Genomic DNA, 12,650 nt, shown 5'->3' on the forward strand with positions numbered 1-12,650 from the left:
GGCAGAAGCTTCTATTCCTGTGTGTTTCTTGAACACTGCTTTAAAAAGACTGCCTGTGGTTCACAAAAGCGCCTTCAGCCTCTTAAGCAGTATAAAACAAGGTGTGAAATCCTCAGAGGAGGGAAGGGATGATGGACTTCCCATTTCACTCAGAGCTCCTGGACACATGGTGTATCGTCAGATCACAGATCCGCTGACAGTCAAGGGGCACCCAATGCCCACAAAGCCTGCAGGGCTCCCTGGCCACATGGTTGCATTAGAGTCTCTCCCTGTGTCTTTCATGTAGCGTACACAATACACACCTGAGGAATCTGGGCTGCCTTTAGGGTTTCTGTGAGATCTATGTGTGGAGGTGCTTCATTGCTTTTGGTAAGGAAGTGTAATTTCAAGAGAAGAAACAAAGGAAACACTGCACACAGGTGGTGTGTGGGTCCTACCTATCTCCCCGTGCAAGGTTTAGAATTTAGAAACGTAGGAAGGTGTCAGGGAGGCGCCAGTGAAAGAGTGAAGGAGGCTCCGGTTTTGGGGTGTGGAACAGGATTCTCGGGGTGTTCAGTGCTTCCTGATGATGCTGGCCAGTCCAGGGTATCTCAGAGCAAGCGATGCTGAGTTCAGATCCTGAATGCCGGGTACCTAAAACTAATTGTTAGGTTTTCTCCCTCTCAAACTGATAGTGTTTCCTTCAGGCACTGTTTTCTCCAATTCCCATGGTTGAGACGGGATACAGCTGAGAGTTATTTGCAGACCACAGCTTGGATCAAGTTTCTGAAGTTTATATCCAACACAGAACCTATGGGCCGGGCTGTTTGGAGGGCAACCAGAGAACCAGATTCAACCACAACAGGAAGATGGGAAGGGAGACAGGGTAAGCCTCCCACAACTCAGGCAACCCAGACGATCTCTGATGCCTCACATCTCAGCCCCTCTGCGTGACTGTTTGACCCTGGTCCAGACGGCTTGCAGCTATGATGAAAGGCAAGAGGGTATTGCAGTTTGAGAGACACTGAGTACCCCCTTCCTCCCAAAGACACATACATCTACGGAGCTTCCAATAAGCATGAAGAAGTAACCAAGAAATTCACACTTCTCAAAGAACACGGTAGGGATGCCCTGTGAGTCACTGGGCAAAACATCTGCCCCAGCACAGGTCAATCCAAGTAGATTGTGAGTTGCATGTTTGATCCACATGGATCATTTTCACCTTACAGGTAGCTGAGTTTTTAAAATTAAAAGAAAAGAAAAGAAGTGAGAGGCTGGAGAGATGGCTCAGCAGTTAATAGTCCTTGTTCTTGCAGAGGACCACGTGGTGACTCACAACCATCTATCAGTAACTCCAGTTCCAGGGGATATGATGCCCTCTTCTGACCTCCTCAGGCACCAGGCATGCACATGGTACACATATACAAATGCAAACACCCACGCACATAAATAAATAAATGAATCTAAGAAGATGAAATGAATTGGAATAATAGAGTAAACACATTGTTATATTAATATAGCCACAGATGTTTGTTTCAGAGGAATCAACAGTCACCTAGATGCTCTGCATTTTATCACACTGAGACTTTGAAATCCTTTGTGTGTAATTACGTCACAGCACATCTCAGTCACAGTTTAGTCACAGTGCCAGCTCTCAGCAGCACGGGGCTAGTTAGTGGCTACTGCATGAGAGCACCGGGGGGGGGGGGGGGACACAAGCCTAGCCCACAAGCCAAGAACCCCCAAGTTGTCTGCCCTGCTTTGTTTCCTTGCTTGAAATTTAGAAGAATTTCTACATCCTCCTCTACATTTAAAAACTTACTTTGTGTGCCCGTGCATGTATACACACACGTGTGTGGACATATATGTGCCACGGCATGAGTATGGAAATCAGAGGACAACTTGAAGGAGTTGGGTCTTTTATTCTGCCATGTATGTTCTGCAGGGTAGAACTCAGGTCTTCAGGCATGGTGGCAGGTACTTTTACCCACTAAACAATCTCACTGGCCTTCTCCTGCCATTTGTATTATGATAAGCGAACTTTCTGAAAATTATCAAATTGTATACAAGTTCTTGGTACACACCAGAAATAGAAGGTATGACCCTAATGCTAAACATGCCACATGTGTTGCTCACAGGACACAAAGAAATAGAGCCAGAACTGAATTGGGAATTTCTTCCCTACTGGCTGGTATTTGTGGTGCTAGAAGACTCTACGCAGGCTCTTGGGGGAGAACATGAATCAGTGCTCTCCTTCTGCTGTAAGTCATGCTTGCTATAAAATACTGACCTGTCAGGCACTATATACCCACTGATACAAGCGTGGCATGACTGTATGGTGGGTAGCCAGCCACTCTATGATTGGAAGCCTACTGCATCCCTTCTGGTACCATAAACCTGGTCAAAAGCCTGTGGCTGGTAGGATCACGAACCCAATAAGAACATAAGACTGTTGCTTCCCTACATGGACATGTTGTCAAACTTAAATATTTATGTTTGTTTCCATAGACTAGTGTTATTCTCAATCTAGAACAGAAAAGCTTTTTATAGGGAGTGACAATTAGTGCAGAGACTCATACCTCATCAAATGCTGAGAATAAGTTACTGCTGAGCTCTCAGCTTTCAGTGGGACATCTAAGTCGCATATCCCACCCTCAAGCATACAGAACACTGAGAAGAAGGGATGAAGAGCCGAGGGATGGGGAGGAGTGCCGTAAAATGCTCACACACAGATACAACATAGCTATTAAAATCACAAACACACATCAGCAATGGATACTGGTGAAAGACAGAGCCTTCAGCATCCATTCACTGATAGAGGAGGTGCCCATGAGACACCGCCCCTTCTGGAGGAGATGCTGACTGTTTGTTGCTGCAGATGGGAGTGTTATTTTCTTCCTGGGGGACCAGTTGGCAAGAGGAAGGAATTCAGAGGGAAAGCAAATGGGATAATAGAGGATGATGGGGGTAAATATAATCACAATACACTGCATATACATATGAAGCTATAAATGTTTTAAAAACACGCAACTAACCAAGTACTGTTAATGGTGTTACTCAGAAAATAAGGGAAGTGCAGTGTTCAGGATGGGTAATTTAAATGAGCTGTCATCTATGGATTCATCTCATTTCTTGCACTGTGTGTGTGTGTGTGTGTGTGTGTGTGTGTGTGTGTTGTGTGCATTTGTACATGCATGTGTTAATGTGCTACTGTGTATGCCTCTGGAGACCAAAGGACAACTTTGGGTGTCATTCCTCAGGAGCCATTTACCTTTCTGTGATCTAGGATCTGCAACTTTCCCAGTAGGCCAGGCTGTCTCTCCAGTGATCCTTAGAAATCCACCTGCATATCCTCAGCAACTGGGATTACAGGTGCAGGCCACCATGACTGGTGTTTTTTACACGCCATTTCTTTTGCATAGTTAAGTAGTAATAAGTGAAGGCTAGACATGGCTTCATCTTAAATAAAAGCGTCTTCCTGAAAGTCCTTGTTCCTGGCTTTTTACTGTCTTTCTTGTGAGTGCTTTAAGGATATCGATTAGGAACAGGTCATGGCTTTACCTACGTGGCTGGCTCTGGAGTTTATTAGACCTTTGCTTCTGCAGAACAGGTGAGACTATTTTAGCTGTTCTGAACCTACACTGTCACCTGCTGAGCCAGAGCAAGTGAACCAGCTGATGTTACAAGCAAAGGCAGGTAACTATTCCTCCAGTTTACAGAAGTAAAAAGTCCCATTACTTTAAAAAGTCCCCGACTTACACAGGCTTCCTCTAGCTAGGGTCTGTGTGATCAAAGCTAGGTATGACCTAGAAAGTGGGTCCAGAAAGTCTGTTTTCTTGCAGGATTTTCTTAGATTTGGAACACTATCCTGGATGATCCAGGAGTCCCCAGGAATCAGGGAAGGGGACAGTGAGCTTAGGGATGCAGTTTCCTTAGCACACACCCATGCTTCAAATCCACAAGGCAGAGCTCAGCCTCTGTCCTGGCCTGGGCATTGGTAACAGTGGGGAATCTTCCATAAGTATATCTGTTTCTCAAATGCTCTAAAATCTGAAATATTCGGGTACCAACACGAGGCCACAAGCAGAAATTTCCCTACCTGATCTCACTGAGAGGCGACAGTCCAAATGCAAATACTGTTGGGTGGTGAGCATGTGTACGTACAAAACAGTGAATATCATGCTTAGGTACTGGCCCTGTCCCCAAGCTATCTCACTGTGTATAAAAGCATTTCAAAATCTGCAAGAATCTGAAACCTGAAACACATGCCAAATGTTTCAGGTAAGGGAGACTCAACACCTACATGATATGACCTTGAAGAAGCAACTTGACCTTGCTCTGCTTTCCTGTGCCCCACTTAGCTTTTTCCTTAAAAACTACAGGAGCTCTGCTCAGTGAGCAGAAGCTCCACCCACATGCTAGTGAGGGCCGAGATAAGAACTCTATTCTGTTTTAGATTGGGGGGTTGTCAGGGAAAGACTTTGAAGAGGTGATAAATGGGCAAAGACCTGAGAGAACCACATGAATAAATGGAGTAGAAATGTTCTAGAAAAAAGGAACTTGGGGAAGATAAGCTGAGGTAGTGATGTGCTAGGGTGTCCAGGAGCAGCTTGAGTCTTGCCTGATGGAGTAGAGGAAGGAGGAAGGGAGCCAGGGAGAATATGGCATGGGCAGTGGGACTCAGCTAAGGACTTTAGGTTCTGTTATAAGATGCTAAAGGGTTTTGAGCAAGAAGATTCTCCTTGTGAAAGGCTGACCCTCACTGTTGCCTGTCGGGAGAACAGACCTTGGGAAGGTAAGGGGAAAGCATGGGGTGCTTCTGCAGCAGCTGGGAGAGACACTATGGGCTTGGCAGGCACTGGTAGCCTGATTCAGGTTGCAACAAGACCATAGACTTTCCAACACGGGGATCTGGGTTTTCAATAAGGAGCAGGAGCGCCCTGTGATCTAGGCAATTTGGGAGACATTTCTGAACTGGCTTCATCACCGGAGTGTGCTGGCAGAATGAGATCATGGTGTAGAACCACGACTCACAGGCAAAGAGGGGGTGCAGGAAGATGCCTGAGGAACCAGAAAGCCTCAGCTGGTGCCAGTGTGGCCTCTCTTGGCTTCCTTTCTGCGTAATAACAAGGTTAGAATATTGGCTACCTAGGAGAGTGGCAGAGAGCAAGTGATAGAGACTGTGGATAAAGGTATTTGATAAACTCTACTGAGACTGGACTTACAGGAATCATGGAGTGATCATCATCCTGAGATGAGCTTAGAGATGCAGTTTCCTTAGCACCCACCCATGCTTCAAATCCACAAGGCAGAGCTCAGCCTCTGTCCTGGCTTCTCTCTTGGATTTCCATAATCATTGCTGTCACCCTACCCCAGAACTTTGATTTCTAATCTGGGCTATTTTAGTAGCTTCTTACTCTTTCTGCCTCTCCTGTCCCCAGGCCTTGCGGACAATGATTGTCACCTCATCAGCCTTGACTCATGGCTCTGATGCTGTTCAGTGTCCTGTCAGTGCTGAAGGTCAGCCTCAGCCTATGGAATAGGCTCCTTTCTTACCCTATCAATCAAGGTCTTGTCTTTTTTTTTTTTAATTTTCACATCCTTTTGCTTCAGGCTGAGTGGATTACCTGGGAATCCATTGAGAACTGCTGTGGAGGGGCTCAAGGCTCAGATCCTCTGAGCTTCCTTAGCTCTAGACCCTGGACGGGTGGCCAAGGTTCCACTTCCTGGTTTTAGTTAATGGGGTGGAAGTGTGGCAGGATTGAGGGTTCTGGAGGGTAACTCAGAGACAGCTCCGAGGAGAAGCTCCCTCCCGGCAGCCCCGCCCGCCCTGCCCCTCCTTCCTCCCTCCCAGAACTAGTCTTCTCCATGACTCACTTTCACAGTTAAGCCTCCTGGAGATGATACCTAAGCCCCAATTCCAGCCCCAAATCCTATCGGCTTTGGTTTCCAAAACCCAGGAGACATTTTAATCTCGAGGTTGTACCACTCGTTCACAGAGGATCCTAAAGGACACAGTGACATCCCTCCCCAAGGCACTGTCTCTCCCCGCCTGCCTGTGGCTACTGACTACATCCACTTTTCAAACGTTTGGATTCATCAGCCCCCAGTTCTTTTCTCTTACCTGTTTTGCTTCGATTTTAATTAAGCCTAAGCTCTTGTCATTGCCCCTTTGATAATGCCCTTTATGCTTCTCTCTTGGATTTCCATAATCATTGCTGTCACCCTACTCCAGAACTTTGATTTCTAATCTGGGCTATTTTAGTAGCTCCTTATTCTTTCTGCCTCTCCTGTCCCCAGGCCTTGTGGACAATGATTGTCACCTCATCAGCCTTGACTCATGGCTCTGATGCCGTTCAGTGTCCTGTCAGTGCTGAAGGTCAGCCTCAGCCTATGGAAAAGGCTTCTTTCTTACCCTATCAATCAAGGTCTTGTCTTTTTTTTTTTTTTTAAATTTTCACATCCTTTTGCTTCAGGCTGAGTGGATTACCTGGGAATCTATTGAGAATTATCAGGTAATGAACAAGGCTAAAGTGTTCCCTTTTGGGTCTCTGTGTGTAGTGGTCACTGACACCGTTGGGAACTTTGGAGTCACAGACACTGTCCTGGGTCCTTGCCCTATGGCAGCACACTCACTGAACCTGCTAAAAAGTAGGTGTTCTGGCTCTGGTTTAGACGAGATGAAGCTGGTACTCAGATGGATTTAGATAATTTAGCCAAAATGTGGAGGCAGGCCCTGAGGCCTGGGCTGCCCCAATTCCATGTGCCTGGTTTTGGGCTTCTCACTATAGTGTTCTCTCTGTCCCCAGATTCTCCTCCTCAGTTCCATACGTGAGGCTGTGCCTGGCCTAGACACCTTTCCTAAGGCCCCTCCCACACACTTCCCACATACGAGGCTCGCTTCCTGCACACCGTCCGTCTTTCTCATCACATCTCCACTTTTACTTGAAGAGTGGTTGGGTCATCTTTGCTCTGGTGAGTCCCACCCAGGGAGGTTAAACATCCTCAGTGGCACAGGAAGGGCACCTTTCCTGCTCAGTTATTTCCCCAGAGGGGCTGGACCTGGGCCAGAGCCTGACTCCAAACACGCATTCCTGAGTATCTGCAATGGGGTCTTGGGGACTTGGCTTCTGTGGGCTACGCCTGGACCCTGAGAGCCAGGTGGGCTTCCTCATCCTATTCCACCCACAGCCTTCAGTTCTGTAGACCTCACTTGCCACAACGGACTAGAGACTGACATGCACTCCCAGGTCAGCCCAGAGTGCCATCTGCTATTTTGTGCAGATCTGTCTGCCAGGGTAGCCCTGGGAAGAATTGTGTTTGGGCTTCCCCTGCCTCATACAGATCAGCTCCGGCAGGCTTACCTCGATCCATTCATGTGGTCATACTCCCGCTTGACGTTGACCCTCACTGGCTGGTTGATCCACTCCTGCTGTGGTGGCAGGGGGTTGATTTTGTGGGGCTGCCCGTAATCAGGACTCCCCGAAGCAGTCATGTCTGCCTTGGGGAGATGGGCTGCCGCTCCGTACGCAGAATCAAAGAGGGACTGGTCGTCACTCACCACCGACAGAGCCTCCTGCAAGCATGGAGAAGAGACAAAGTTCAGTGACACTTGTCACTCAGGCTAATGGCACCCCTACTTTAAGATGTCACAGTGATATGGGGCTGCCCAGTCATGAAGTTGCAATTGTCCGTGTTTAATCGATTCACAGTGTCAGGGGCAGGCTTACCCTTGTGTAAATTTAAGGAATTCATTCTAGGTGACCCTGGGAAGACAGGCATCTGAGCAGTGCAATGGAAGAACCCTAGAAATAGGTGCACTTGCTGAGTGTGCAGACTAGGAGTCTCCTAAAGGAAAGTGGAGATGGGGAGGCTGAACACAGTGGTGGAACATTTGGCCCAAGTATTGGTTCTGATTCCAAACACAGACAGCAGCACATTTTACTAGCTGTGTGGGGTAGTCAAGCTGCTAGTGGAGATGAAATTGAGCGTTTTTCCCCATGAATGAGGCCATGGAGAGTCACAAGAGAGGTTGTCTAGATCTGTACCACACAAAGGAATCAGGGAACATAGAACTTCAGCTAGGTCAATTTCAATGTCCTCATAGATAAGCGAGAATAGCTTTTTTCCTGAAGGAACACAGTGGTATGCTGAGGGCTGACTATCAGGTGTGAGTATGTCCTGCAGGATCTTAGTGTTGATGGTTCAGCCCAATAATTTAGGAGGAAGCTCAGATATATAGAGGAGGCAGCCAGTATGAAATCTCCGTAAGAGAGTGTGCTCTTCCAGTTCACACTGTCCCATCTCCTGATTCAGGTGAGGCTTTTGGTAGTGGGTTGAGGCAACCTTACTCTTCTCAGAGACTGTGTGCTGATCAAAGCATGGGGATATGATCCCCCCATTACTGCAAATCACATTTAGCCACAGGGATGCAAGGCCATTGTCTGGAGTACAACCTTCACCAGAGCCACGTAAGGCACAAACAAAAGCTGATCATGTTCCAGAAGAAATGGTAGCCATCTATAATTACCTCATATCTACACGTTCTATTACATGCAACCCAGTTGTGAAAGAAAGATAGAATAATATATGGGAAATAGTTATAGCAACATCAAGCACAGAGCAATACTTCAGAGATGCTAGCAATGATGACCATTAGTATTCAGATAAAGGTTCTGTTGGATTCTTGTTCCATGCTAAATTCTTCTCCCTCTCAAGTTCACATGTCAAAGCCCTAACCAACCCCCTTAGATTATAATTCTACTTGGGCATAAGGCCTTTAAGGATATGATAAAGTCGAAAAGAGAATGTGAAGGTGGGTTCTAAACCCAATAGATTCTCTCATTATAAGAAATTTGGACACACGAAGACGCCAGGGAAGGCTGTGTGCCGAGGACTGACCACACAAGGGATGTAGGGAAGATGATCATCTGCAAAGCAGAGCGAGAAGCCTCAGAGGAAGCCAGCCCTGCTGCCATTCTGACCTTGAATTTCCAGTTTTCAGAACTGTGGGCAAACACATTTATGTTGTTCAAGCCACTCAGCTTGCCGTGTGTTGCTATGGCAACCCTCCCTTTACTTAAGAACAGAATAATAGATGATGAGACCTTTTTAAGTCTTCACATTTGCCCACTTTCCCCACATAATTCATATCTCTGCCTGGAAGGTGTTCTCTAAGACAAATGCCCTTGGTGTGTCTGGTTGTCCTTTGTTCAGACCTAATGTATGCTAGGACTCTTGTGTTCCACCTGCCGCCCCTCTGTAATGTTCAGGTGAAGGCTGTGGCTCTGGAGACCATTTGTATTTTGGTTATTAGATCCTCTCTTCATTTCAGTTAAGAATCTGCTCTGGCTCCGTGTCCCAAACAAATTTAAACTTCTACCTAGGCACCTAGTGTATAGCTCCAAGTTGAAAAAATGCGGTTATGGCCTTTCAGAGGGCTGAGCATGGATCTTTGACATGACTTGGGTGTCACCCAAGATGCCTCAGTCTCCTTTTGACAACAAAAATGCAGACTACACCCCAGCTCTGTTGTAGGAAGAGATGCCATCTAAGCAGGTGTCTGCTGTGGAGAGCAGTCTACACTCCTGGTCAATCACTACTTAGTCTTGGGAGTTCCAGCAGAATCCTGGAGATCTTGGAGGCAGAAGCTGACATGGGGATGCTGAGGTGAAGAGCAGACGGTCCCTGTCATTATTGCTATAAAACCAGGAAAAGGCAGGATTGCTGTGTGCAACCAGGACACACAGCAAAGAGGTTGCACCAGGGAACCAATGGGGGAGCAAAGGCTTGGTAGGAGGGACTTTCAGACACTTCTTAAGGAAGTGAGGTGTGCAGGAAGAAGACACACATCCCCACATCAGGAGGCAGGGTGCAACAGCAGAAAGGCATGGAACCAGTTTGAATTCATTTTAGAATAAAACTTTCCTTTAAAATACAGCTCCAATCAAAGGTGACTTTAGTCCAGAGGCAATGTCACAGGAAGAGAATAAGTGCCCTGATTCGCCCCCAAACGCCCCATACTTCTGACCCTTGTACTCAGCCAGGTACATGTGCACAGATCTGTCTCCCCTCACAGTGCTTTTATCCTCTCCCCTCCTCGTCCCCAGCGCTGATTCTCAGGCCAGATCCAGTTCCTCGCAAAGACTGTGAATACGGCTTGTCCCCAGACATTCTTCCTCCAAGAACTCACAGTATTTCTACCATGGAAAAATCTGTGCTCAGTCTCTTACTTTTCAAGAACTCAGCCTTGTCCTACCTGCCCTACTGTTTGTGATTTCTCACTACAGCCTCTGGAGTTCCAACGGCTTTCACTGGGGCCTTTTGTACTCAATGCAAACCTTCCTGAAGATGTCCTGAGTTTCTGAGCTCATACACCAAAACACACACAGACACACAGAAATACAGACACACACAGACACACAGACACTCCACATGTACATGTGCACACACACAATTGGAGGATTGGTTCTATTTACAGTCATTGACAGGCAAAACGTTTTCTCCCCATAGCAGCGTGGAGAACAGACTCTGTAGATGAATGAGGTTAGAAAGAGAGAGAATAAAGGAAAAAGGTTTGTTTCCTGTCTGGCTTTTGGACTGAATCTGGAAATCTGAAAGTTGCCAACAGCAATACAGTAAAATATTTGGGGAGATGAATTGCCAAACAAGCTGATTCAGGGCCCACATGAAAAATTACAGTTGTGTAGGACATTCTTGCCGTGTCTGCAAGGAAACAGCATCCCTTTGTCACTCAAGCCAGAGACCATGCCCTCAGTGCCCCGCCACTTCCATGAGGGACAGTAACAGCGAGGAGCCCTCTCCAAACTGCTTTGGGGATAATGGGCATCAGTGATGGAGACGGGAGACAGGGAGAGTGCAAAGAAAGGAATTGGTGCTGGGTGACGGTGGCAGACCTTTGTGTTACCACTGGAGACTGACAGGAGTCACCATGGGTAATGAGATGTGGGAGCAGGTACCAAGGTGCAGCTGCAGCAAGCAGGTAAGAGCATGGTGCCAGGGCATTTCCACTCTCCCTTGTAGCCCTGCCTCATCAGCAGATGATGCTACTTACTGTGTGCTCTAGAAAGATATTTAGTTGAACTTTAAAGCTTTTAATGTTTAAACTCAAAACTCTTACGTGTACTTCAAACTCTTTATAGGAATAAGCATCACGCTGTGGTGAGGTGCTGGGAACCCCTGTCTTCGGTGAAGTAGACTAGATATAAGAAGAGCATCAGTGGAGGAGTTCACCACCATTTTGGGGGGAGTTCACCACCATTCTTGGTTTCTAATGAGTTTGCTTCTCCTATGGACTTGGGACAATGATGATTACATTCAGAAAAGAATATTTTCTTGGAAAGACTTGTTGGGTTCATGTTACTTAAAAATGAGCTCTCTACCCTGTGTGATGCTGAGCTCTAAGATTTCTTATCACCCCAATAGTGGTCACTAGAAGGAAGCCCCGGATAGGCTCAGGAGTTGGTTCCTTAGATGCAGTTTTGCATTCTATAGTCAGGATGGGCTGGTACCTCAGCTCCAGAGCTATAGACCCAGAAGGTGGCATCTGCTCCTTGCTCTAAGCTGCTAAGTGCTCTAGAACATTGGAACCTTGTGGTGTCCCCTTTCCCTAGAGTTCTTTCAGAGGAGCTACTTGAGGTAGTGGGCTGAGCTCTGAGCTAAAGCAGTGGAGTAGCAGATAGCCTGCTTTTGCCCAGAGAAACTCCCTTCCCACAATCCCTTGGTTCAGAGAGCCAGCAGATGTGTGCTATCAATGACTGATACATATGCTCTGATGAAGACTGCCTTCCTTACCTAGTATGGATAAAGTAAGTTCCCATATGACTTCTAATAAACCTAGTCTTAAATTATAAAAATAAATAGAAACAGAAGACAATAAGAAAAGCTCTTACTAATTGCAAAATTACGTTTACATTAAACACCTAATTCAGCCCTCTCAGCAATATAATGAGAACTGTATCTATTTTAACCTCATTTTTTTTTCAGGTGATAAAATTGATATTCAGAGAAGTGAAGTTGCTTCTGAGGATGATGTGGGATTTCAACCCAGGCCTTCTGCTTGGGCACATAAGCACCACCACTCCCTGGTTCCTTGGTGAGAACCTTTGTTTGTCCAATTAGACAACTGGACCTTTGAAAGTGACTTTTGTAACTTCAGTCTTTGGAGTCAGAGAAGGTCTAAATACCAATCCAAGCGCCACTGCTGTTCCTTGAGTTCTCGGTGGCATGTCTTTATACTGTAGGAACCTTGTTTTCTCACCTGTTATCTTGGGGGTGTCAACAAGCTCTAATCTGGTTTGTTGTAAACAAAAACAAAATGACATAATCTGAATAAACTGCCTAATTGTTTCTTCAATGTTCTTGGAACATAGTAAATGCTTACACACTTAGATTTAAAGCTGGTACCAAGAGATGGCCAGAGAATGTCTGCAGTGGAGATGAGAGTAGGCAGATGGAGCCTGAGCAATGCCTCCTTCTCTCCTGTGTGTTTTCTCAAGAGGCTGATAGCTCAAGGAGAGAGGCCAATTTGCTTGGTGCCTTTTTTTTTTAAAGTCTTGGATAACCATCCTTTTTCTGACCTTTGACATCAGAGCCCTGAATGTGGCCTTGGGACGCAGGGCTTGCAATAGCTGCACCTGGGCTTCTAGAAT

At 46.4% G+C, this 12,650-nt stretch overlaps 1 protein-coding gene across 1 annotated transcript in view; it reads right to left on the bottom strand.

Annotated features, from left to right (window-relative positions):
• Fli1 (Fli-1 proto-oncogene, ETS transcription factor) overlaps positions 1-12,650 on the bottom strand; it is a 121,272-nt gene that overhangs the window by 47,646 nt on the left and 60,976 nt on the right. Inside the window, exon 2 of the mRNA XM_059267579.1 lies at positions 7,344-7,555. Within this exon, the coding sequence (XP_059123562.1) occupies positions 7,344-7,555 (212 nt within the window). The remainder of the gene's footprint in view (positions 1-7,343; positions 7,556-12,650) is intronic.

The sequence above is a fragment of the Peromyscus eremicus genome, chromosome 7 (assembly GCF_949786415.1).
Source record: "Peromyscus eremicus chromosome 7, PerEre_H2_v1, whole genome shotgun sequence".
Classification (NCBI taxonomy): domain Eukaryota; kingdom Metazoa; phylum Chordata; class Mammalia; order Rodentia; family Cricetidae; genus Peromyscus; species Peromyscus eremicus.